The 26,894-nt window shown below is 34.4% G+C and overlaps 5 protein-coding genes across 6 annotated transcripts; 1 reads left to right on the top strand and 4 right to left on the bottom strand.

The window, feature by feature from the left end:
- Positions 1-610: 610 nt before the first annotated feature.
- LOC114400891 (eukaryotic translation initiation factor 3 subunit A-like) lies at positions 611-6,966 on the bottom strand. The gene is made up of 14 exons (XM_028363552.1): positions 6,849-6,966; positions 6,305-6,379; positions 5,685-6,166; positions 5,030-5,245; positions 4,583-4,951; positions 4,453-4,482; positions 3,789-4,016; positions 3,499-3,660; positions 2,989-3,210; positions 2,585-2,791; positions 2,268-2,474; positions 1,983-2,063; positions 1,513-1,714; positions 611-1,300 (listed from the first exon to the last, which is right to left on the bottom strand). The coding sequence occupies exons 2-14, from the start codon at positions 6,348-6,350 to the stop codon at positions 879-881; spliced, it is 2,874 nt and encodes a 957-aa protein (XP_028219353.1). The 5' UTR covers positions 6,351-6,379; positions 6,849-6,966; the 3' UTR covers positions 611-878.
- A 971-nt stretch (positions 6,967-7,937) lies between these two features.
- On the top strand, positions 7,938-10,718 carry LOC114399126 (organelle RRM domain-containing protein 2, mitochondrial-like). The gene is made up of 3 exons (XM_028361240.1): positions 7,938-8,208; positions 10,009-10,077; positions 10,175-10,718. The coding sequence occupies exons 1-3, from the start codon at positions 8,094-8,096 to the stop codon at positions 10,408-10,410; spliced, it is 420 nt and encodes a 139-aa protein (XP_028217041.1). The 5' UTR covers positions 7,938-8,093; the 3' UTR covers positions 10,411-10,718.
- Positions 10,719-14,446: 3,728 nt separating this feature from the next.
- Positions 14,447-18,344, bottom strand: LOC114400835. The gene is made up of 3 exons (XM_028363479.1): positions 17,723-18,344; positions 16,193-16,560; positions 14,447-15,154 (listed from the first exon to the last, which is right to left on the bottom strand). Exons 2-3 carry the CDS (start codon positions 16,532-16,534, stop codon positions 14,732-14,734), a joined length of 765 nt encoding a protein of 254 aa, XP_028219280.1. The 5' UTR covers positions 16,535-16,560; positions 17,723-18,344; the 3' UTR covers positions 14,447-14,731.
- A 2,820-nt stretch (positions 18,345-21,164) lies between these two features.
- On the bottom strand, positions 21,165-21,807 carry LOC114398014 (probable histone H2B.3). Its single transcript, XM_028360122.1, has one exon. The coding sequence runs from the start codon at positions 21,726-21,728 to the stop codon at positions 21,312-21,314; it is 417 nt and encodes a 138-aa protein (XP_028215923.1). The 5' UTR covers positions 21,729-21,807; the 3' UTR covers positions 21,165-21,311.
- Positions 21,808-24,119: 2,312 nt separating this feature from the next.
- Positions 24,120-26,178, bottom strand: LOC114398175. Of its 2 annotated transcripts, none has more exons than XM_028360338.1 (2): positions 25,436-26,151; positions 24,120-24,418 (listed from the first exon to the last, which is right to left on the bottom strand). In XM_028360338.1, the coding sequence occupies exons 1-2, from the start codon at positions 26,050-26,052 to the stop codon at positions 24,400-24,402; spliced, it is 636 nt and encodes a 211-aa protein (XP_028216139.1). In that variant the 5' UTR covers positions 26,053-26,151; the 3' UTR covers positions 24,120-24,399. The 2 variants fall into 2 exon arrangements, with proteins under 2 accessions (XP_028216139.1, XP_028216138.1); XM_028360337.1 differs by lacking the exon at positions 24,120-24,418 and adding an exon at positions 24,434-25,348 and having other exon boundaries at positions 25,436-26,178.
- Positions 26,179-26,894: the final 716 nt, after the last annotated feature.

A 26,894-nucleotide genomic window follows, 5' to 3' on the forward strand; every position in this document is an offset into this window, starting at 1 on the left:
TAAAGAAAGGAGAATCTAATCCAAGTTATTTGGAACCACCCATGGTGTAAAATAAAGCATAGGTTCCAAATAATATAAAAGAATGATATCACTCTAGGAAAAAATAAATTAGGTTATTCGCATACTTAATATCACAAGTCCAAAATAAATTTATGCTGTTTTCTTCATTGTGTAAATATTGAAATGAGATATGAACCTTATGGATTTAGTATATAGATTGAATATTATGAAATTTTAAGAATCAATTTTATACAAAAATTGAATATAACATTTACGATTACCACCGGAAAGTAAGGTAACAACCATTCTCCAAAAGAATTACACGAAGAAAAATCATCAGTTTATTAACTTTAGGTGCCTACTTAACATACTAAGTGAGTCACAGCTACCAACTAGGTGAGTCCCACATTTTTATTGAATTCTATTTTTCCACCCACACGTCCAAAGGATAAGACCAGAGTTACGTGAATATCATTTTCTCTACTCAATTTCTCTATCATTTTCTACTCAATTCCTCTCGCTCTTTCCATTGTTTCTCACCTTCAACTGAAGTGGTTTAATCTAACTCGGAAAATACGCGCATATAAAAGAAATTAGAGGCAGCAAAAAGTTTCGTAGAAAATAAAGTATACGGTTACCCTTCATTTTCTACGAAGGCTCAACATTATCAAAAAATAGAAAAATTGTTCGGAAGTACTCGTCTAATCGAAACTTCGAATACCATATGCAATCCACTCAATCATAAATAGAAAATTTTGTTGGCAGGCTCCCCAATCCAATAGAGGACTTCGTAAGTATTAAAAAGATAATAAATTTAAGAACTCGGTACAAAGAGAACTCCCAAAAAGTCGCCAGCAATAAATCAGGCCACAAAATGTTCAACGGGCATTCCTGGAAGATGACCAAGTAGAAGATGACCTTGAACCTCCACCAGAACCAAATGCGGTTCTCCGATCATCACTTCGCCACCTGTCACCATCTGGCCTGCTGCTACTGTTCCAGCGATCTGTTTCTGGAGGAGGCGCAGCTCCTGCGCTTTCGGTTCTCTCTCGCCTGAACTTAGGTACGTATTTCCCAGGTGTTGGAGCAGCGGCGGCGGCGGCAGCTGCCGCAGGAGCAGCAGATCCCGATTCCAATGGACGGGCAGGAGGAGCTGGTTCAGCAGCAGCTCTACCCAACAATGCTTCTCTCCTTTGTTTCTCTTTCTCTTCAAGCTCCCTCTCTCTCTGCCTCTGCTTTTCAGCTATCTCCTCCAATTTACGCAGGCGCTCCTCCTCTTCCTTCTTTTTCCTTTCAGCATCTGAAGTTCAAAGAAACCACAAGTTGGATAAATACAAAAGATAAGCTATTACTACATTGTGGTAAAAGATGGCATAATCATTCCACAGTGTATTAGGCATTTCTGAATGAAAAATGACATAAGGTGAAAGTGAAAAAAAAAATGACAATCTTAGTAAAATTTAAAAAAGTTAGCATTGAACTATTCCTGAACAGACAAAGTAAAATAGTTACCTTCACGTTTCCGAGCTTCCTCCGCCTCACGCAATTTTTGTTGTCTCTCTTCTTCTAACTTGAGATAATACTTCAACTTCCTCATTTTTTCCCTCTCCTGTCTCCTGGACTGTAAAATCCTAGAGATTCGCTCTTCACGTTCTCTTCTCAATCTGTTAAACTCTGCTTGGCGGTGACTAACCACCCTTGCTTGATATACTTCCTGCATAGTCAATGACAAGAAAACATATCAGCCGAAGTCCAAGGCAAGAATCTATTTTTATTAGGTAAATTAAATTAAATAATAAATAGATAGTTCCACAAAAATGATGTCCAAATGACAATATTTTCTAGTCAAGAAAAGGTCTTCACACGTCATAGCCTGTAATATCCTCCAAAAAAATTTGCAATAAAAAAAGGACAGAAAACACATTTTGCGTACGATAATGGCCAAGAAACAGACGAGAAGCAAAAAAGTTGTTGATAATAACCTTATTGCCCATCATTCGAACAAGCCTCTCCTTCTCCTTGAGATCTCCCTCATGCCTCTGTTTGCTCAGTTCAACCTCTTGCTGCATCAAATCATGGTCTGACCCAGTTAGTACAAGACACAAATTGGTTCAAATGGAGAGTTGTGGGAGATGAAGATAAAGGCACAACATCAAGTGAGAAATATGTAATAACTTGATCACTTCAAAGAGAAAAATAAAATGAAAAAGCCAATATCCAAGTTACAAAAGCAAACATGCAACAACAAACATGGATTCAACGTGTACCTGCTGCTCACGCTCATGAAGAAGTCTCTCTTCCACTAGACGCTGTTGATACGCAGCTTCAATCAGGGGAGCAGCCTCTTCTCTTTTGGCTCTTTCCAAATAATCCATGGTTTTTGCTAACTTCTGGAGTTTCTTTTCCATTTCCTGTCTTTCCCGGAGTTGCTCGGTCAAAGTCAATTCCATCAAGGTCTGCTTGGTTATTTTGTCCTACAGATATAGGGTTTATAGTCAACATTTGCAGACCCACCAAATCAGGAGTTTAACGAAAGGCAGACCCACCAAATCAGGAGTTTAACGAAAGGCAGACTTCAACTTACCCCCTCTATGATTGGTTTCTTTCCCTTCTTTTTAATACGCTTTTCAGCTTCCTGGAGTAAAGCTTGTGCTTCTTCATTTTCTCTCTCCTCTATCTCCCTAAGGATCCTCTGATTCTTTCTCTGTTCATACTCAGTGGCAAGCCTTCTTTGTTCCGCTTCTTCGGTTATTTTCTGAAGTCTTAGCCTCTTCGACTCCTCCTCCCGTTCCTTATATTAAAGGAAAAATTTAATCCGTTCAAAAATCAAGAACTCATAATATACAACATTAGTAGAAAGTGGATGCTTGGATTAATTTATTTCGGAGAAACACAATTTTTTAGAGCTTCCCAATTGAGCTATAAAAAAATCTTATTACTAAAAAATAAGCAGGAAGAAGAGAAAAACTATAATTCATAAAAGTATACCATTTCAAGAAGCTGTCGTTCTTGTTCTTCCTTCCTCTTCTCAATAATTGATTTTCGAGCAAGAAGCCTCTTGTGTTCTTTGGCCACAACCTCTGTCAAAGTTGGAAGTAAAGCTCCAAGTTTTGATGGTCTCCCATCAGGAGGATAAATCATTTGTCTTGCCTTATTTAATTGTTCAGCAAAATTGCCCAAGTGATCCCTTAAGCCATCAGACTCGAGACTCTACATTAAAAATCAATCAGGCAATTGCCATAAAAACAACTGATAAATTGATAAGCAGTGCTGGGTGCTGACATTTAAAACTTCATTCTAAACAACTTATTCAAGACATTATTTTTATATTGCATTGTATAATAATACTGCAGAAACACGATTGATTGACAAAGCCATGTATTCTGAGGATAACATAACATGCCAGAAATTTTATCTGTTAAGTTATTTAGATGAACTTCAAACAGACAAAATAAATTTTAAAGGGAGGCAACCACACCAAAATGAACAAAAACATACCTTTTTACTAAAAATCACAGCATTTTTCATGTGGTCAACTTTCATCGATACAAACTTCTGCTTAACAGCATCTACAGAAATCTTTTCCACTTGAGCAAAGTCAAAGAAGGGGATCATCCCTGATAAGGTCTCAATCTTCATAGATTGGTACACATTAGACACCTAGAAGACCAAGGGGGAACATGTTAGAATGCATAATCATAGCCGAACAGAAGGAAAAATACATGAGCTTTTTACATAACACCCCCCCCCCCACCCCACAAAAAAAAAAGCAAGATAGGAAAATCCACCTGTTGCAGCAACCTCATGGTAGCCAGTCTTTCCAGTGCTGGAACATACTGAGCTAATTGCACTTCTGGAACAGATGACGCAGTAGAAAGCTTGCCCCCTAACTTTGAGATTTTAGTTATTAAGGGCAGTGCTTTTAATGCAAGATCTGAGGGATAAAACTCATGTTCCAAAAGATGGTAAATGTCCTTCACTTCCTGAGTTACACAAGACATCACACCCTTGGATGCCTGTAATGAACCAACAGAAACAAACTTTAGACTGAGTCTACTGGCATCATTTTGAAAATATTGTATTTAACTTAGCAATAGTCATGGTAACCCAGACTTCAACCAACCTCCAATTAAAGGCTATTGAAGCCAAAATGAAATTGGAAAAAAAAAAGATATATGACAAATCAAAACTGCTATGAGCACTTGTAGTAGTTGTACTATACTACATAGAATATTAGCATAAATAGTGAGGTTAGTATTTTCTGCCACAAGTGCCATCCAATTAATAATAGTTTATATCTTCTCTTGCTTTTTTTCATCTAATCCTTGTAATCTCAATTCTCAACAGCCATTACTCAACAGCGTAGGAAAATTTAGGTTAAAATAATTACTATACAGCAAATATTTAGAGGCAACAGGTAAAACACAGATAAAGTTAAAGAGAATATCTTACCAGTTCAGCAAGAAGTGATGCTCTTGATAGCTGGGGACAAACCAAAAAGAACACAGAAGCAAATAGTAAGATATACAAAACAGACATCTCTATGCTACCTTAGGAGTACAATTGAGACGAAGTAAAATACCATTTCTCTGCTCTCAGGTTTAGTTTCAAGATTAAAGCCAATGAGATTAGCCATCCTCAAATTTCTCTCTTTTTCATGCTCCAGTTCCAAATGAGATGCACCATGGGTTCGATCATGAGGAGGCACTGAAAGTGCAGCCAGAACGACAGATGAAGCAATTAATTGCAGATCCTTCTGACTCAGATTCTTATTGAAGCTTTTTTGTAATAAAAAGAGCTTGAACCAAGCATATGCATGATACAGATGACTTGACGATATCCAAAATATTTCTGTCAGCTTCACATAGTAAACAACCATCAAGGATGGCTTGGGTGTTTTCTTGACCAAGCACATCAGTCCATGTATATCCTCCACTGACCTGAAGGCTTCCTGCATGCAGCAACAAATTGTCAGGTCGTATTGCCAAAATGTAACAGATGCAAAAATAAAAATGAGAAACAGGGCAACCTGCCAGAGTCCAAGTTCAGTAGCAATTTTCAGCTGCTCAAATCTTGTATCAAGATACAGTTGCAAGCTTTCAGGAGCTGAAAGATCAGGCCGGTCTCGTTGGTCACGATATTTATTAAGATTAGCCAAATGGTTTCTAATGATTTCGCACAGTCTGCGTAACTCTGTTGTTCGCTTATATTGCTTACAGAACTGGAAAGCTCGATGAGCTGTCATCTGCACAAGGCATTAGAGTCTATTAAAAGTTCAACATTACAAGTAGTATGCATCCTTAAATTATCATGTTACAAAGCAGCATATAACAGTTGAAAACAACAAAGAAAAATAAGATTAAGATAAGAACAGCAACAATATATCCCCAAAAAACAAACGATTAATTACTACTGCCCAGGCATACATGGCACTGTTAAATCTCTAAATTTAGTAATACAATATATGGAATATGATGAATTGATACTAACACAGAGACATACCATTGCCAGTCTATCAAGACCACCCACCCCGCTCACAGAGTGGGGGAGAATAATTACACATCAAATTATAAAAAAATCAAAATTTATAAAAAGCCAAATAGCGAGTGTCAAGTCAGGTGTCATTCATCAATATAAGTTACGTATAGCATGAAGTTGTAAAAGAACATAAAAAGAAATATTACAGCATATAAGGCTTCCAGCTTTGAGTTGTTCCTCAATATTTCCAGCACTGTCCTATAAGTTTCCCAAAGAAACTTAAACCAGGGGGTAACAGTCTCCCGATCAGATCTGTCTTTCCCTTTCTCGCCACTGACATAGCTCAACATCAGGTCCTCCGGCCTTTTATCGGCCTCTAAATCATCAACATCAAGGGCTTCTTCTAGTGCCTGTGCCTGGCTACGGGCCTGTTCAGCTTTCTCGGTAGAAAGCTGCATAAAATGCTTTATGACCTCCTCCAGTGAACTAACGTTCACTTGTTGACATATAATCCTATACTGAATTAACCCGTCTTTAGCAAAACGGCCTTTTCGCATGTCGACGCAAAGTTCCACATACTTGAACATAATCCTTTCAAGTGTCTTCTGCCATGCTCTGTATCGTTTTGAGGTGATGAGGTCATGAAGAGTCTGCAAAGCATCCTGCTTCTGCCCAACATTGATTAATTCTGCATATTGAATTTTACACAGAATCATTCAATAGCATCATTATACATATAAAAGACTGGATTGACGCTTTTCAAACAAAAATGCAAGGAAAAACAACATAAATCACAAATGGATAATAATCATTCTCTTGAACTTACCTTCCGCCCTTTTCAGAGCATTCTCAGGCTTCAAGAACGACGTCATATTGAAAGCTCACAGGATTCGAACTCCCCCTGTTCAAGTACAAATAAAAATTAAACAAAAATTCAGCCCGACACATCAACAGAAGACGACATCTTATGTCTACGCAAGGTTCACAGTTCAGGGATTGGAATCAAGATAAAAACTGAGGAATTAAGTGAAAATATCTACGTTCGCATAGCTGAGCTGAATTAACCTCTAATAAAAAACAGAAAAACACAGATTCACTACGACGACAATTAAATCGGCGTATACAGGAAGCGAAATGACGAATTGACATTAAACCTAGAACGAGTATTATAGTTGTAGAACCAAAAAGAAGAAACAAAGATTCACGATTATCAGGATCTGGTAAATAGAAAAAAGTGTAGAGCGGTTTTATCGTGCGCCACCACCACTGCCCCAGGCGAAGGTGTCGCGTACAGAGCTAGGGTTTTGAAACAAAGGATATAGACAGAGATAGAGATAGAAAGGAATGAGAAACAGAAGAGAGAAGCGAACCTGAGAAGAGAAGCGTTGGGAATTGCCGCACTTGTTCGAGTGGCGCCGTGGTTACCCTAGAAGACGATGGGAGCACAAGCAGTAGTGTTCGTTTCGAGTGCCTATTCTAAATTGTAAATCTGTGGATCTATAATATATTGGGTTGGGCCGAGCCGAGTCCACTCCCATTTAGCCATTGCTATTGCCACTACCAAATTTGCCACGGGCACTACTATCCATAGCAAATTGTCCATTTTACCCTTCTATCTTTTTCCTACACCTCCAACTCTTCTCCCTTCCTTCCCTCATCCTTATGCGCCCAATCTCTTCTCCCTCTCATTTCTCCTTCATCCCTCCATCAAACAAGTGTCATAAGTTTTTTTTTTTTCATTTTTTTACACAAAGGAAGTTGCTTTGACTGTGCTTTTTTTTTTTTTCAAAAACATAACAAAATTATATTTTCATTTTAAGTATTTTTTGGAATGAAAAAAATTATACAACAAAATCATGATTCTGATGCATTATTCCAAAAGAGGAAAATTACACAGCAAAATCATATTTTCGTGTATTTCTTTTTTGTCCCAAAAAATATATAACGAAATCATAACTATGTTGTGCATTTTTTTTAAATAAATATCCTTCTAATTTGTCCTTCTAAATATCTTTAAAGATAAGTATTTTAGATTTAAATATCATATTTCATCTTGTTGAAATCATAGTATACAAATTATTCGAAGTGCCTTCGCTCCCTGTTGCTTTCTATATTTTTAAAACACCAGATCTTAAGAGATAAAAAAATAATAATATACGGTGTCTTATATGATATCAATTTTTAAGTTTAATTATATTTTAAATCTCTTAAACTGGATCTAATTTTTAGTTTTCTAAATAAAAAAATGTATTTTCAGTTTTTTAAAATCAAACTTCATATATTAATACTGATTTTTTTATTTATATTAAATAATAATTAATAAATTGAATAACTTTTCATCTTTTCATTGCTTTTGTATAAATTTTAAAATACATAATCTCTTGTATTTATTTATTTTTTTAAACATGAAAGTTACAGTTTTAACTTCCACACTTAAAAACCATTATTATGTTTTCTTATGTCCATGTGTCGTTTAGGTTTACGGAACTCTTATTTTGGGGTTTAGGGATCCTATTTGGAGTGTAACGAGAACCAGGGTTTTAAGGATCCTCCAAAACCTCGTCCAAGGTTTGTGTTGTGTTGGGTGAGATTTTATTCTAACATCGTTTCATCAAATGGCTTTTATGTCTGGAGTTCAGCGTCTGCTTCGCCGCACTCCACTTGTTCATTCCCACTATGCTTCTATTCGTCTCAGCTCAACTCTCACTTCCCCCAAACTTTTCGTAAGCGGTGAGCTACTACCCAATTCCTTGCCTTATTCCCTTTTCATCTCGCAAATTCCCTCTTTTTTTTACCTTTTTACTTAATGAAATGAATCATTTACTTATGAATGTTTATTGTTCTGTTCATATTTCATTCCCCTTTTTTTTATAGTTGTGATGTGTTCTGTTAATTAGCTGCTGTGTGTCACTAATAATGCCTTTTTCCTACGAGGGTTTCTTGAAACCTTCATTTCCTACCATACATAATATTGTAAATCCGGCATACCCATATTAACATCCATTTACTTGCCATCGAAATCCAATTTGCAACTTTCACTTGCCCTAGTTATTATGTTTTGTCAATTTGCAATCCATCCACAGATGATTCCTCAACAAGATTCTGTTTGTTTAATCACGAGGGAAGGGAGTAAAGGAGAAGAACATGTTCATTAGAAAAGCATTTGGCTCCGGTAAAATGAGGGAAATGTACTTTAGAAGATAAAGTGCACTTACAGTGATTGTAACTAACTTGAGCATTTGTTATACATTTAATTGATTTTTATCACAATCTTAACTATTGATACTTTATCTGCACTTTTAAGGAGCCGGATCCCTTAGAAAATTACACATTCTGCTTAACATTTTGCATTGAGTGTTTTCTCTTGGTTCTCTGGTTTGGGGCGGTGGTTTGGGAACATAATTGTTGAATGAGGTTTCTTGTACAAATACCCCTTTGAAACTTAAAGATCACCTCCAGTCATCCATTTGGACATGATACTCAATAGGACTAATAATGATGTGATGCAGATATGTGGGTCTAAGAAAAGTTTGGAAATTTGTGTAATGTATTCCTCTAAGGCAGAAACTTGCTGAACATAATTTAAACATCCCTAGAAACTAGTCACACTTGGAGTGTCTGTTTGTCTTAAGTGGGTCATTCGTGTGTCCGTGAACCAAGAAGTTTTCTTTTGATTGTGGATGGACAACAAGTTATGATTATGTGTTCTGTAGTGTGTACTTCTAATGGAAACTTTCGGTGCTACAGTTGCTTTGTAACAGCATTCATTTCATGGTGTCTCTTTGGTGTTCTGTGTATGTTTGCTAGGTTTCTCCTTGGCATAAATGCCAGTTCTATTTAGAGATCTCCTATCATGGTTATTTTTTTCTGTCTTATTGTCTAAGTAAAGTATTGTATATCCTTTTCTTTGTGTTCATTCTTCCCTTCTAATGAAGCTCCACTTTTTATTCCAAAAAGCAGTGGTGAACACATAGAAACTGGAAATATTGGTCAAAATTGAAGGAAAAAAATGTTTATTGTTTATATATATACAGGGAAGAAGAGAGAATCAATGGAGCCCATTAGTTCATATTCAACCTGCAGATTTAATTTGGTTTTATTATATCTTGCACTTTGTTGTACCCCAAATTTCTGTTCCTGACAATGCTACTTTAAGTGAAAACCAAATTATAGCTGTTATCAAGTTGGATTTCTTTGAATGACTTACTTGATTTCTGCTGACAAGAATTTCTTCACAGGTTACCCTCTTATTTCTGGCTAGTGTTCACTTATGTGAACTTTGAAGGGACCAATTTTGAGGTCTATTTGGCATGAACTTCAATAAAGTTATATGCTTTCTTCTGGCACCATTGCTGTATGAAAGCACTAGGTGTATAACATATGTAATTGTGTATGTATGACAATAACTGTTGCATACATATAAATTATGTTTTAAATCCTTTTGCTGGTTAAAAATTTCCAATAAATTTATCTAGCATATGTGATTCTGTATTTAACATTTGTGAATGCGAATGTTGTGTATTCAAACAGGTCTTTGTAGACTGACAACAGATGAAAAACTTAAGGAAGCATTTTCGTCTTTTGGGCAGCTGGTTGAAGGTAATAATGAGCTTCTTCTTCTTCTTCTTCATTATTTTTTCAGTTTGAAGTATGTTGTACTTGACCTTCAGTCATTTTTGAATTTTTGATTATACAGCTAAGGTGATAATTGATAGAGCCTCTGGAAGATCAAAGGGGTTTGCTTTTGTAACTTATACAACCATAGAGGAAGCTGAAAAGGCAAGAGAAGGAATGAACGCTAAATTTTTGGATGGATGGGTTATATTTGTTGATCCTGCCAAGCCAAGAGAGCCCAGACCTCCCCAGCAGTCACAGTCTCAACCCTCTGAAACAGGTTTCACTGTCAACAAAACGGTTGGGTGGTGTGGTTGATCACTAAAGAAACTTCAATTATGCTCACAAGTCACGGTATTTGGATGATTTTTTAAAAACTATAATTCAAATCAGCCAATTATACTGCCATTTGTTGAGAAATATTTGTATCAGTCAGTCAGTCGTGATTGATGATTGAACTGTAGCAATAAGGCATTAAATTATATTTATGCAAATTTTGATGTTTATGGGAAATTAATCGTTCCTTTGCTGACGTGATGTGATATTCATCTAACTTCTTTTCCCTGGTAGTGCATCTGCAGGGAATTTCATTACTAAGTTCTGTAAAAAAAATTGTTACTAATTAATTTTCATTGGTCTGTCACGAAAAATGCTATAATTGTGATTGTTTACAGTTGAGTATGAATACATTAATGTCACTTGTTACTATTCCATAACACCTCTTCATACCAAAGTTGGAGATATTTCTGCCCAGCAATATAATCTTACCAACGAAATAAATGATAGTAACTGACAATTTTAACACTGTAATGGTAACAACTAGGTTTTTTGTGTATTATTTATTTTTTATTACCTAATGATAAAATGCGAATTTTAAAATCAGTGACAACAAGTCAGGAACAGTTTTAGATTTTTAGAATTTTCTTTGCAGTAGTATTTTTTTTCTAATGCTCTTAATTTTCTATATCAACGAGAATAAATCGTCTAATTTACATGACAAGTGATGTACAAATTCATTCTTACTTTTTATAAACTTTATTTTAATGCATATCAAATAGGAGTAGCATAAACTTGAGTTAGATCTAATTTTAGCTCGCTTACCAAACTAAAGGACCAAGTTTGATCTGTTTAGCAAGTTGGTTTTTTCACCATCATTAATTTTTAAAAAAAAATCAAAAATATTATTTTATGTAAAAGGATTAAATCTTTGAAACGTTTTTTTCAATAACTTCCGCAATTTTATCTGTAGAACACATTCAAAACATTTTTCAACAAATTTAATATTGAAATGTATTATTTATTTTTTTGAAAATTTATTTCCAAAATATTTTGTAAATTACATCTGAAAAATTGTTTCTAAATATAAACAAAATTAAATTAAATCTTTAAAAAAAAAACATTGATTCTTTTATAAATTCAATTCTAAAATATTTTGTAAAACATTGTTTTTTACAAACATTTTAGATATAAAATTTAGAAAATCATTTAATACATTTCGGGATTAAAATTACAAAAGAATCAATTCACCCGTCATGTGTTAGATAATGGTGATTTTAGAATAGTTAAGAAGAAAAAAAAAAAACTTCGTACCCCATTGCCCGGAGGCTCTTCGCTATGCGAAGGTATGGGGGAGGGATATTGTACGCAGCCTTACCCTTGCATATGCAGATTCAAACCCATGACCAACAAGTTACCAAGGCACAATTTTATCGCTGATAGTTAAGAAGAAAATTATTACTAAAAAAGAAAACAGTGCAATTCAAGATGTGACTTAACCTTTTACAATTTCAATCTAATCCAAAAAACTATTTTATAGTAAAATTTATTAAAGTTAAAAATAAACCTCTAGGACCAATAGATCTATACTTACGAATACAAGTCTTAAAATAATTACTTAAAACCAAAAATCGTGGATAAATGTGATTCCACATTGGGGTATATCTATAAGTTCATTGGTCCCGTGGACCATGCATTTTTTATTATTATTTAAGAATTATTTATAATATATATTTTATAAATTAAAGAAATAATTTAAAAAGTAATGTCATATTATATTGTATCAATATATTCAACATATTTAAAGAAACAAAGCAAGTGTAATTAATAAGAGTTTATATAATGTAAATGGTAAAACTAACATCTAAAATAGACAACATATATATATAAAAGGTAATATTGCACATATATCCCTCTATTTGAAGTAAATAAGAACGAAGAATGATATGCGTTCTACCATGATATTATTTTTTATTGAGCACACAAACTATTTTAATCACCTAAGCCCTACTAATTGACTACAATTGTTTCAACCATCAAAAACTTATTTTTACCGGCAAAGAATGATGCACATTGGAGTCTTTTTGCCACATGGCTTGTTCTTAGTAGAGTAAAAAATGGATTTTTACAAATAATTATATGAAATCTTGAATGACTCACATAACAAAACATGATAGATTGGTCTCAATAAAATTGTAAAACATCCTTAGTTTAGATTAATCTTGTGTCATAAAAGATTGTTCCCAAGATTTATACTCACTATATGTTTGTTTCCTTTAGCATCATACAATAATCATCTCTTATGAAGTTCTGACATAAATACATTCTAAAAGCACAACTCAATCTCTCCATAATATTGTTTCCAAAAAATAAAGAAAAGAAAACATAATATTACTTGTAGATTTTGTTTTGAATAAATAAAAGAAAAAAAAATACTTATTGACTCTTGTGTACGGTGGAAAAACTTCCTCTGGTTCTCTTATGCAAAATCATTTATCTTTTGTTCTTTATATTTGACTGTTAAGCAATATATTTCGTGCAGAAGATTCCTAAAGAAGTTTCCAAGTTCGCAATCATTAAATACAACTTATTATATTTAGTTAGAACATTCAACTATATTTGATAAAATATATTTATAGTGACTCAAAATGTAACTTACAAATCCTAATAACACTAACATTAGATACAAATAGATAATAGTATAGTTAGAACATTCACATATATTTTCTGTCATAGTAAATGGTCAACAGCAGGGAGTTTTGCAGTAACACTAACACTAGATACAGATACGTAATTGATGATTACTATACCTCAGAAGTGCTAAGAAAATAAACCTTAAGTACTTTCTAATGTTCAAAAAGTTTAAGATAACTAATTACACACCAAAAATATAGTTTGCATAAACTTTCAGTCATTGAGTTATATTTTTTACCTACCACCAAAACATTAACCCCGTAGTATCGCATGACCAAATTCATTCACTTTTAAACTGTTTTCTTTGTCACCTTTGTTACATTTTCATTCTTGTCTCCAAACTCAAACTTGATTGTATCTCCCTTCTTTCAATCTGTTTTCACAACAGAATTTTTTACAGCATCTTCCAATTTTCATTGATTTCCTCTGCGAATCAGCAGATGACAAATCTCTTAACTCATTTAGCATTCATTAAATTATAGAGTTTGGAATTTAGATTCCCATGAAAAATCAGCAAATTTTGGAGAAAAACTCTGAATCCCAAAATGATATCGGTTATGCACATAATAAGTAAGTTGGAAATTATAATTTCAGTATGTTTATGTTTTGATTTTGCGATATGATAACTTTAGTAAGTTGGAAATGACCTTTTAGCCCTTGATAAAAGTTAAACAGAAAGAGAACAAAAGGGTTTTTACCCAGAAGAGTGCAAGCTATGAATTAGAAGGTGTGAGTCCGACAAGTGCTGCGGTCCAATATCGTGTTTGAGTCTTTGAGACAGTGTTGACAGTTGCTTTGTTCTCGTCGGTGGTGCAAACGGGGAGATCGTAGGTGTGTTGAAGACATCGACAGTTTCTCAGCATGTTTTCAGTGATGATTGCGGAGAAGGCTAAGAAAGCTGTAGAAGGAGGATCTTCCCACTTCAATTTAACAACATTCGCTTTGCAAACACAAACAAAATTCGTCTAGCTAAACCCCGTCCACGAGCACTTCCCGTTGGCACCATAAATGCATAATGCCTCCAAGTAAAACACATGAACCTCAGGTTAAAACAACTAAATAACTTAATAGTATTTTAAGTTGGAGAAAGCTGTTCCCAGTAACAAATCTCACATGTTGAATATAACACTCATTGATCGGATGGTGAATAAAGCACGGTCCAAAACGGACCACCTAGCTACATGGTCCACCCAGGGTAATATTTACTTATTTAGCAAGTATGACTTGATTTGATCATAACTCGTTACCATCCCAGCTATTAACAAGTTGACACAGCTAATACATGTGCTATTAGTTCCCGTCTTTATATGCTTCTGAGTCTAGATCTAGATTTCCTTATTTTGGTGGTCAAGTACTTGTTCAGATTTTAGCAGCAGCACCACCATTTATCATCAAACAACAATCTATTCAAAACACAAATCCAACGATACAGAGGTTATCAACAAAAAACACCACTTAGAGATTCCTCATTAGAATTATCACTGGAAAGCCAGAAGCCTAGACATGACCTCGTCTACCAAAACTTGTCCCACCCACATCAACCAAACAACTTTCACCATACAACCCAATGTCTTTTTCTTTTTATTTTTCCACCAAATAAGCCAACAGCAAAATATCGCTTATTTATGTACATTCAAGGAAATAGGAAAAGACATTCAGAGTATTTCACTCATAGTGCTTCTGCAACCGAGTAGTGCACTTCAGTAACTGATTTTTTCAGGAAGCTAGTTCCACAGTATGAATCCTGGCTTCGAACTTCAAGAGCATCTAATTCAGTAGAAGCTCCAAGCACTTTATCACAAGAATCCATTGACTTGTAGCACAAACCAGAAGTCCCACCTAGCTTGCGAACCTGCTTATCTTTGTTGCTGCCCCCTCGAGATGAATTTCCCTTTTGACCCTTCTTTCCATTCTTCTTTTCAGGCTTCTTCTTCCTGGATTTCTGCTGCTTCTTGTTGCTTCTAACAGTGTGTGATAATAATGTAGGTATAGGATCATACACATCAGAGGCCCATTTCACATTCAATTTCACCTGTGATCCCCCATGTTTCTCACGGCTACCTTTCATGGCAGATATAAGCTTCAGAGGAGCCTGTGGTATAAAATACAGAAAAAAAAATGGAAGCCATTAATGAAGAAATGTTAGATGCTAAGAATAATGTAGATATCAGTCCATAGCCAAAAACTATACTTCACAAAATATGATTCTATCACCTGTCTTCAATGCATATATAGTAATGTGAATTTTCTAATCCCTTCAAGCCTCACTTCTATTGAGAGGAGCCAAATAGAAAGGGAAATGTTACAGAGACAAAGTTGTAACATACTAACCTTACAAGATATACTTATCCCATTGTCAATAGAGACTCAAAAACCTAACCAAAAACATAAGACAGAATACGAAATATAACTAAAATCATGATACTCTCAAAACAAAGTATTAACAGCATTGAATTCATATCTAACTTCTGATGGACATTGACATGAGCATGAAAATACAAAAAATTTGAAGTGTCAATATATATTTTGAGGTTTTGTTACTTCTCTTCGGGTAGGAAATATAGAAATTGTAGAGAAACTAAAGTTTTGTAAATAAATAACAGCAATAAATCCAAAAAGGCAGACCAAAATTTTCATTGCCCAAAAAATTAGAGAAGGGGGGGGGGCGGGGCGGGGCTGGGGGCAGAGTGTATTCATAAACAAAACATTGGTTAAATGCTTAAATATAATTTTCAATATGATACAAAACTAGAAACACTTGAGTGCAACCCTTCACCAGTAAGGTTGCTGCCTTGTCAATGTGACCTAGGTCACGATTTTGCTGAAAAAATGGCTCTTCGCTTACCAGGGTTACTGCATATGTGATACATAGGTGGGAGGCTCAAGAACCAAATCACCCTTTACATAACTAGAAAATGTTTGCTTAAATGCAGAATATACCAACAAACCAACGCCCCAAAGGAAGCATGGAAGCAATTGTTGACGTAAGACACAGGAATAAAGAAAACACAAGTCAAATAATCCTTTCTAAATTTTTCAGTATTTCCTCATTGAGCAAAAGCATGCATTGCTTACAAACGATACCTTCAAACATTACTAACAGTCTAGTAATATAAATCTGATAACTTACAGGCGGAGATACTGAGAGTGAGTAAGTTTGATGAGCAGAATGCTCATTGAGTGGTCCTGTGACTGAAGTATCAGCCTCCTTATCAGATGGGCTTGAAGGCAACATTGTATTAGGAATTGGAAAAGTTGCAGATTTTTTCAAGCACGTCATATTTATGTTTGTCTCTTGATCTTTCATTGCTTCACATAATTTTTCCTCATTCACATTATAGATATCATTCTCCTCAGAAGCAAGAACAGATTTATGAGCATCTTGAATCTGTAATGACTCATTGAAAGTCCTTCCAAGATTACTTATGAAGTTGTCGTCAAGCACAACATTAGTATTAGAGCATGTGTCCATCAATTGTATCAGGTACTAAGAGGCAACTAAAAAAAACAACACATCAGATCAATGATCAAAACACAATTATCACTAGTCTGCATAATAAGTATTAAAAATTTAAACAGATTCCACAGATATGTTTCATTATTAGTCTATGTACATTGGGGACCAGAATTAAAATAAAAAAGCCATCAAAAAGGTTTTAAAATGATGACAGGCGATGAACCAATAAATACTAGCAGATAAGAGCCAATAGTCCCCTACTGATGTTCTCTAGTAAGACGGCAACATGATTAGTGTCTATCAAATGTTTCAAAAATATATAACATTATTTTAGAGAAGATAGGAAATAGTGTTTAATTTTGATACACATCAATATAAAAATCAATCAATTAGAAATTATATGACTTTTAAAATTATTATTACAAAAGTCATTAAATTTCAACTATATGACAATCTAGGATTTGATTACAGTATATAAAAATCATTTCACTGTAAATATAAGGGCAATCAAAGATATCAATTAAAAAAATCGTTAACTCAGAATCAAAATGCAAAAATATGCAAACAGAATGTTCCATTTTGGCAAAACAAACATTTTATCCAACTTCTGTTTGGCCAATACATCTCTTATTAAAACATACCCCGTTCCAGGAGCAGGATACCCATTTTATAGCAAGGATCTATTAACGTAATATAGACATGTAATCACATCACTTCTAATAAAAAAAAGTGCTGCGAGGATGCAAAATACCAAGAATCAAATGTTCATTTTTTTTCCTTATAAGTAAAATTTAATAAAAAGAGAAAGGACCAACAAGGTAAACTTTGTACCCCGAAGATAGTCAGTTCAAGAAGATTTGAGGTGATATAGACAGTACCACAATTCAGAAGAAAATTACCACAACACATAATAAACAAATAAATTATTAATTACCAAAATTAAATATAACCAACTCATAATCGCATTGTCCTTGGCTAAATGACCACGCTATGAGTCAGATCAGATAACACTAGCATGCTTTTGAAGACAAAAAACTAATTCAGACATAGTTATCAACTATGAACATGTTTTATTTACATATATAACAAAGGAAAAGCTCGTTAAATTCAAACACGGCATCAATCACTTCATACATTACTAACACAAGTCGGAAAGCATATGACACCTAAGCTTGAAAGTTTAACAAGATTACACAGAAATACCTTATAAAACGACGTTTGGAGCTGCAACTACAACACTATCAAAACAGGAGCTGAAAATAGCAAGTAATCACGGGAAAAAAACAACAATATCAATCCCTCGATCCCGATCCGTTGCCGAATATATCACACCTCGTTCAGAGCAGAACCAACAACGACCAAGAGAGAGAGAGGGTGGAAGAAAACGAAAGACCTAGTGTTAACTAAGATTACCACGCCGATCACTTTTTTCAAGATTTTTCAGACGATGAAAGGAAGATTCACCATGGAAAACGGTCAGAGAAGGAACTAGACGGAGATCAGCAGGCACCGAAGGCATTATTCTATGCTCTTCGAAACCCCCCCTACGACTCACACGCCCAACAAAACGAAACCTAAACACAACCACCGCGCTCAATTCAACACCGAAAACCAAATCAGAAAGACCTAAAATGAAAATGATTAGATCATATTCGGATTCAGATTTAACTTTAACCCATAGAGAGGATCGATCTATCTATCAATCTCGCTTCGAGTAACAAAAATAGGAGGAGGAATAGGAGATCGGAGAAAAAAAATGTGTCGGGCGAAGAACGAAACTGGATTAGGTTGTTGTTTTTGTTGGGATAGAGGAGAAAAAATGGATTTATAGGAAGAGAATCTAGAATGTCAAGGAACATGGTGTATTGTCTGTAAACGAGACCGAATCTCCGACGTACACGTTTCAATCATCGTAATGATCGTAGATATTTTTTACCTTCTCACCACTATCAATGGCAGCCCATTTGCTTACGTTGAGGCCCACTAACATACATGGGCCCGTGTATATTATTATAACGAAATCCTGAAAGGAACGTCTCATCTAATCTTGTTCTTAACTACTCTGCGGTTATGCACCAAAACAAAAGCTTCTTTTTCTTAGGTAAGGTAGGCTATATAGATCAAAGGGAGCTATAATATTATGTTAAAATTAGATATTTGTATAATTCAATTAGGTTAGATGTGAGTCTTTCTAAATTATTTTACCTGGATTTTTTTCACTCCTTTTGCTATTTTATTATCCCATGCAATCAACTCTCTCTATCAATGTCAAATAACTAAATTAAATTTATATTTTTAGTCCATCAGACGTGGGATAATCCATCTTCTCAAATATCCTCATTTAAGATCAAAGGATGTCTTTGTCAAAATTGTAAAAGAGGTAGCTAAAAACGAAATAAAACAAGTATTTAATGTTTCAAAATAAGAATACTGATATTACACTTCATTTAAACTGTTTTTTCACACATTCTATAACTAATTCATTCTCTAAACGTAAACATACTTTGTACAAGTAACCTATCTATTTTGCAAAGTAATTATTTTTTTAAAAAAATAATAAGAAATATGTTATAAATTGTATTGAAAATTATTGATTTTTTCTATATAAAAAAAATTGTTTCACCTATAGAAGCAATTATTTTTTATTTGAACAATTTTTATATGTTTGTGTTTTTATTTATTACTTTATTCCTTGTGTTTTAAAATGATTAACTCAAAGAAATTTTTAAAAATATAATTGAATAAATAAGTATTTAATGCTAAATTAACTCAATCCCTTTTTATGTGTTCTCTTACTTAGGACCCGCATGATTCAGATTAATCTGGATATTTTGCAATATCAGGAAAAAAAATCAAAAGTTATGATCTTTATTTTATTTTCGTTTGAATATATTTTTAATAACTTAGGTAGTGTTTGTTTCATGGATTAAAAGTTGATTAAAAAAATATTACATATTTATGTTTGTTACAAGCTTTAAAAAATTGTTCCCAGAATATTATTAATTTCCAAGAATGTTATAAATTTTTACCGTAAGTTTCTACACTTTTATTTTATGAAAAAGGATGAGAATGTGTTATTCCTATGAGAAAAATAAAGTTATTTTCCTAACATACTAATAACTTTCTTTTTATTTAAATTTTTTTGAATTTCAAAAGATTCTCAAGAAAATTAACCAAAAACATTTTTAAATATACTATAAATATCATTACTAGTCATACTATTCTTTCTGAAAATATAACATGATCTTTGAAACAAACACCCCCTTAAGGTTGAGGGTTATGTTGTTAGTTTTCCAGGTATACCCCAGCCAGAAATTAAGCTGAGGGTTATGTTATATGGCCCTGTTACCTAAGATTAAAAAAAACAAAACAAAAATGGCATTGACGATGGTTTAAAACGAATGACATCCGATAATTTATCATCATCTTTTCCAAACTAACAATCTATAGGAAAGAGTGACATCCTATAGAAATTATCCGCATACAGTAAATGCTATTCTTTTTTGAGAGCATCTTATACTATTTAAATGAACCTATCACTTGCCAAGCCTCTGAAAAATCCTTAGTCGCATTAAAATGAACCTATCACTTGCATGCACATATATAATCGGAATCTGGAATCTGACAAACTGTACCAAGCTGTATAAGCAAAAATGCTCATGTAAGGCTAGCTCTCTTCTATGATCCTATAGACATTACTATAGTAGTATTTAGTCGTCTGAACCGAAATTGACACCTCCAAATTGGGGGTACCGCGGGAAGATGCAGAGTATAGAGCCAAAAATTCAAACCGGGAAAAAAAAAAAGGGCATACAAGACTGTTACCACCCATCTAAAAAATAAATAAATTAACCAACCAAATTCCTAAAAAGAGGGAAGACGTGTGACATATACCAACAATAAACTGGTTATAAATAAAAAGCATTCACATTTTAATTCCAACTCTTCACAACAGAACTGTGGCAACAATAACCTGCACAACGAGATTCAGAATAAACACTAACTCATGATCAACTAGATTCAGAATAAACACCAACTAGTATACATGATAGCAATGCACAAATCATATATGCTATGATTATTATGAAACACTGATAGTTGAATAGATGATGTGTTCTTTCTCGATGTAAAAATATATTCTGATTTTCCACTACTGCATATAGATTTTTCATAACTTTACCCTGAAAAATCACATACCACCCGATCCTCCAAAAACAAAAAGAACAAGCACCAACAACGGTCAAGCCAAAAATTGGTAATTTTCACAAACGAGCAAGTAGACGTAATCCCTTAGGCACAAAGAATAAGGATAATTAAGACACATTATGCAAGTTCCTGAGAGCAGACATTATCACTTTCACATACTTGATAAACTAACATAAATATACACCTCGCTATTCCAAACACCCCCATTCATAAACAGGCAAATAAATCATAAACAAGCACTTCTGTTAGCAAACACTACATACAAAAACCAGCATTTCACTGAATGTCGAATTTCAACTAAAAGGACCAATCAATCTCCCGAGAGAAACCCCACAATGATCATCTGTATCACAGAGAAAAATGCACAAAGTGAATATAAAAGGTCGGAACCAATTTGGTTATTTCCGCAACCACAAAACCGAACAAAGACGCAATCGTATAAACGCAAGTTAACAAAACGGCAATTATATTATTTAAAAATAAAAGGCTTTAATTTTACATCTACATACTCAAAGAAATAAAAAGGAAAAGAAACCCTAATTAAATCGGGCTAACAGAAAACCCTGACATAAACACACGAAACCAATCAAGAGCTGGTGAATTTGGTGACGGCCTTGGTGCCTTCAGAAACGGCATGCTTGGCCAACTCCCCAGGGAGGACCAAACGCACCGCCGTTTGGATCTCCCTGGAAGTAATGGTGGGCTTCTTGTTGTACCTAGCGAGACGCGATGACTCCTGGGCGAGCTTCTCGAAGATGTCGTTTATGAAACTGTTCATGATCCCCATAGCCTTGCTGGAGATCCCGATGTCGGGGTGCACTTGCTTCAACACCTTGAAGATGTAGATCTTGTAGGTCTCAACGCTCTTCTTTGTTCTCTTCTTCTTCTTCTCGCTTCCTCCTTCCTTCGATATCTTCTTCTCCGCCTTCGGCTTCTTCTCCGCTGGGGCCTTCTCTGCCGGCTTCTTCTCCGCGGGCTTCTTCTCTGCCTTTGCGGGAGCCATTGGTAGGTTTTTTTTATGAGGGGAGAAAAGTCAATTAAAATTTCAGAGAACGAGTGAAAGATGTGGGAGGGAACCGCAGAAAGTGTGTGTATATATAGGGAAGAGAGAAAGGTTTTGATTGGAGGGGGATGGGTCACACGGATCGGTGACGTGTCGCGTTTGATTTCGTTGTTGGGGTGGTTTTGTTAACGGTTGAGATTGCGCCTTATTTTTTCTGCGCCGAATGGATTGCTGGGGATTCGGGAGCTTCCTCGTTCCGTCTTTTGCTATTCGCGTGGGCTCATAAGTTCATTTGCTTGGTTGGGGTTTGGCCCAGTTATGTGACATGTTTGTTATTCACATTATTTTTTATCTTTGCACTTTCTGTTTTTGTTTATTTCAATTCTTAACAGAAGCTAGTTTTTACTGTGTAATATACATACACAACGAAAACTAATTTATTTTTTCTGTATATTAAATTAAATATGCAATGGAAACTAGTTTTACTTTGTATTTCATCTAAAATATGCAATAAAAATCAGTTTTCTAGTTTGTAGTTAATGAGTCGAATAACTTGTTAAATAAAACATTAATTAATTTAGCTCATTTTACCATTTTTATTTGTTTAAAAGTATTGATAGTTGAATAATTTGAGAAATAAAAATGACACATAGTATGAGACAAATAAAAATCAAAATAAGTCAACGTATAATAGAAAATAAGTGAACATGAGATACAAAATAATACAATCAAGTGAAATAATAACACCAAAACATCATTGATGGGTCTTCCTCCTCTGATGTGTATCTCGCTATAATGCCTGACTGTGTGAATGTTAATGAGTATTGCCTGCGGGTATAAGCATCAATGTCCTAAGTAACCATCCTCAAATCAAGCATGAACTTATGTTTCTATGCAACAATCTCAAATAAAGTTTACAAAGAGGAATATAAGTAAGTTCTATGATGATTTTATTGTCACTCAATACACAAGGGAGATATATATACTTACACAAGAATCTCAAAAACTCACTTTAATTGGTTGCCTTTAGGGAGCTGCATAACTACTCGAGTTTTTCAACATCTCTTGAGTGTTTTCTTGATTTACTAGCTTTATAACTTTTTTTCTCTTTTTTTAGTTATATTTGATTATAAGATTAAGAAAAAATTTAGACAAATAAAATGATTAAATGTTTTTTTATAAAAGATTGACAAGCCAACCTAACGCAACTTGCAACCCAATAAAAAAAAAAAAGTGGGGCTAGGATTTTCAATTGAATACAAAAATAGCTCCAACCTGCTCCAAAATGGTTTTCAACATGTTGAATGCAGGTTTGGGTTAACCCATTGGCACCCTTACTGAAAAATGTGATAGAACCATTCAAAGTATCCATGCACATACATTAACAAATAACCTAAAGTAAAACCGTTCCTCTAGTCTAATCTTCAAGAATTTGATGGAAATATTGAATAAACCTCACATTACATTTCCAGATAGTAGGTATATACTCTTTAATGATCGCCAATGACCAAATTATTGTAATAGTTAGAATAGATCCAAGGATAAAACAATTAAGGCAAAATTATATTTCTAATTGTGGATTGGGAGACCAACATTACGTGATTTGATTAAATACGAGGACAAAATTCATGAATAATTTGACCAGGGGACAAAATCCGAAATTAGAGATAAAATGGAGAACCAAATTTATAATTTTACCAACAATTAAAGCTTGAAATTTAAATCTACCAAAAAATCACTTTTTATTAGTATTTTTAAAGTAAAAAAAAAAAATCTCACATGTCAACTAAAAGACCTCACTTATAACTTTTTTCTTATTTTCTGTTAGATCGACCTTGTGTAGCACCCTTTTTAGGTGGATGACAAGGGTCTGAAATGAGGATTTCAAATTAATACAAGATGTGTTGGAAGGCTTGCAACTCCTTATGCAACTATTAGGGTGTCAATATGACCTTCTTTGGTTGTAGCACATCTAACGTGGACTGCAAGAGGAACACAGCAATAAAGTCTCTCAACCAAATCCATTTACCAAAATATTAACTTTAAAGAAAGATTTTAACAATGAGACTAAAATGACTAACAAATTACACATTTATGACCTAAATAATATTTTGATACTTTAATGGACTAAAGTAACAATTCACCCATTTCAGTCTAGAGAAAATACACTCCTACAGGTCTTTATACGAATTTTCCAATTTTTGTAGACTTGCTGGTTAACATTTATTGAAAACTACAAAATTAACCGGGAAAATCATTAAATATGATCGAAGACTAATATGATTTTCAATAATTTCACCCTATAAGAGAATGTGTATTAAAAAAATGTGTTAATGAGCATTTCTCTGCCAAGTAAATAAGCAACTCATTTCTACCCACAAACAAACCATCTACCATCAAAACAGCTAGTTTTAATGCAAAAGGGAAAACTAAAAAATTGCTATAAGATTAAAAAGCTGAGCAAAGAGAATGTACTATTGAAGAAATCTATGTCTCACATCCTTTACAGTATGTAATTTAAAGCTCAAACAAATTCCTCGATGCGGGCTTATGAGATTTAAACTGTGAAAAGCAGGGGAAATAAATCTTTGCTGAACACGGGAAATGAGATGTTGGCTATAACCTCTGCTCGCAACACTTTGAACTTGAATTTCCAATGAAGAATCATTTCTTATCTAGTACCTGTCAGGCTGTCACAGCAGGGGAAAACATGAGACAAGTCAAACGGGTAATAAAAAATTAAAAATGATAAAAAGTTTCCACAGTTGCATTCAGGGAAAACTGTAAAAAATGATGTCGCTTTAATAAAGCACAACATAACACTACGAAAAATCACATAAAGGAATGTCAAAAGGGTATTGTGATGCAGAATTATTTAAAACAGCCATCTCAACAAAGATACAGTCGCATCAACAACAACTTACATCAATTTCAAAACTCTTGGGAAGACACTATTATAATTGAAATAAGGAAGGTCAAAATCAACTTTGGGTGAAACCAGAAGGACCAACACTATAATCCAGGCATTGGTTAAATCATCTCCTATGTTCACTGAAACAATTAGCAATTTTGCTCCCAGCAGACACCATCTAAAAGACTAAAATTTGCCATTTGCAGTGCATATTTGGATTCACGTTGAGATACCAGCTAATGTGCTAAAGTAATTTTTAGGTGATTATTCATGTGTTTGGTTTCACGTTGAGGACTATTGAGTCCGAGTCCAAAATTAATTTTGAGTTCAAACAATTTTAACTAGCTTTTGCGCTGGATAATAAACTTTATACTTACTAGTAACTTCGTTTTAAAATAAAATAAAAAATCAAACATAAATCACACTATTTCAAAATCAAATTTAACCAAAATCAATCTCATTTAAAATCCATTTTATAAACCCTCATTGAGATACACACTCCATTCAAAATCAATTTTAGAACCGCTCAGTCAAACACACACCCATTATGCATATGAAATCAGGGAGAGAAAAAACCTAACCAACATTTCAGATTGACATAGAAAAACCTTGTGCCAGGAGTACTTTTATGAATGTGTGGCTCGCTTATACCCCATTCAAGCAATCAATCGCCCCATTAACAAGGTTTGCCATAAAAAAAATGAACAACCTATTTGCATAATATTTGAATAATCTGCGTCACCCGATTGAAAAAGGAGAAGCATAAAAAAAAAGGATTGTGGTGACAAAAACAAACCTTGGAGAAGCAGCGTTGATGTTCCTGTGAAGAATGCGAGCATCCGCGGAATCCTTGCTATCAATCAACTCCCTCAAACCCTGATTTTCCAGTTTTTCCTCCTCTTCTTCTTCCTCTTTCTCAACATCAGCCCTAGCATCGGCAACAGCAGCAACAGAAAAAGGTCTAGCCTTAAACCACTGAAAGTAATTACCGTATATATACTCAGGATTGTACCCAAATTCCTCATCAAAAGCCATGATGTGGCCATGCCACTCCCACACGCGATACCCAGAACCCTCTTCGTCTTGAAACCCCACGCATATGTGGTGGTCGCGAACCGACACGGCCTGCCCCGAATTGGGCATGAGAACAGACTCTCCGTTTCCGCTGAGGATGATCTTGATGACTTCCCTTTCTAGCTTGGCCTCCTCTCTCGCGAGCTCCGACTGTCCCTCGAAGGTTTCCTCGCCCTCGTTGTCGTCGTCGTCGTCGCCGAGATCGGTTAATAGGAAGTCCTCGAGGGACTGTGTGACCAAGGGGTTGTTTATCGGAGCTCGCAGCTGGAGCCTGCCCATCATGGTTTGGAGGAGGAGGTTGTCGAGGTTCGAGTTGGAACCGTTCGGGAATGCACTCATGGTGTTTGAGAAAGGTTCTCACTGAATGAAATGAAATGACAGGGTTTTAGAATGAAAGGATTTATGGGTGGGTTATTTATACACACACGCCACCGCTGGGATATTTGTGCGACTGCTTAGCCACTTTACGGGAAACGAATCGGGGCAAAACGGGCTTGGTTCCATGTTTAACCCATTTTGTTAGCCCGACTGAAAGAGAGTTGTTAACCCAACATCTCTTGGAGAGTGATGACTTTTTTGTATTTATTGTTATTTTTAGAAATTAATAGATAATCTTGTTCTTTAAACATATGATCATGGATTCGAGTCCTGACTTATGTTATCATGCGTATGAAAAAATATTTATTGAGAGATGAATCTTAATATTTTGATGGATTAATTTTTGACTTGTGGGTGAGGGATACGTTAATTAAAAAAATGAAGAAATTAAATTTAAGTATAAGAGAATTTATAACAATTCATACACTTTACTTAATGGACTGAATTAAATCTCCTTAATAGAGTCATACCTTTTTAGACATAAAAGATGTGAATGTGGTGAAAATATTTCAAAAAAACAAAAATAAATAAATTTATTACAATAAAATAATATTTAATTTAGTATTTATAATCTCTACTTTTTTTTAGGAAACAAACTTATTTCATCTCATTCAAAATTGTAGCATAAATACACATGAGAATACGTTCAAAACACATGGTGTGGAACCTAGAAGCCTTGTTAAGGGAGTGGGCAACTTGCTTTGCTTGCCTCTTTACTAAACTCACCCTTGAATTTGGAAAATTATTCAAAAGAGATTGACAATTAGCAAACATGCTATGAAATTCTAAAACTTCTCTTGAGT

The sequence above is a fragment of the Glycine soja genome, chromosome 19, assembly GCF_004193775.1.
Source record: "Glycine soja cultivar W05 chromosome 19, ASM419377v2, whole genome shotgun sequence".
In the NCBI taxonomy this organism is placed as follows: Eukaryota; Viridiplantae; Streptophyta; class Magnoliopsida; order Fabales; family Fabaceae; genus Glycine; species Glycine soja.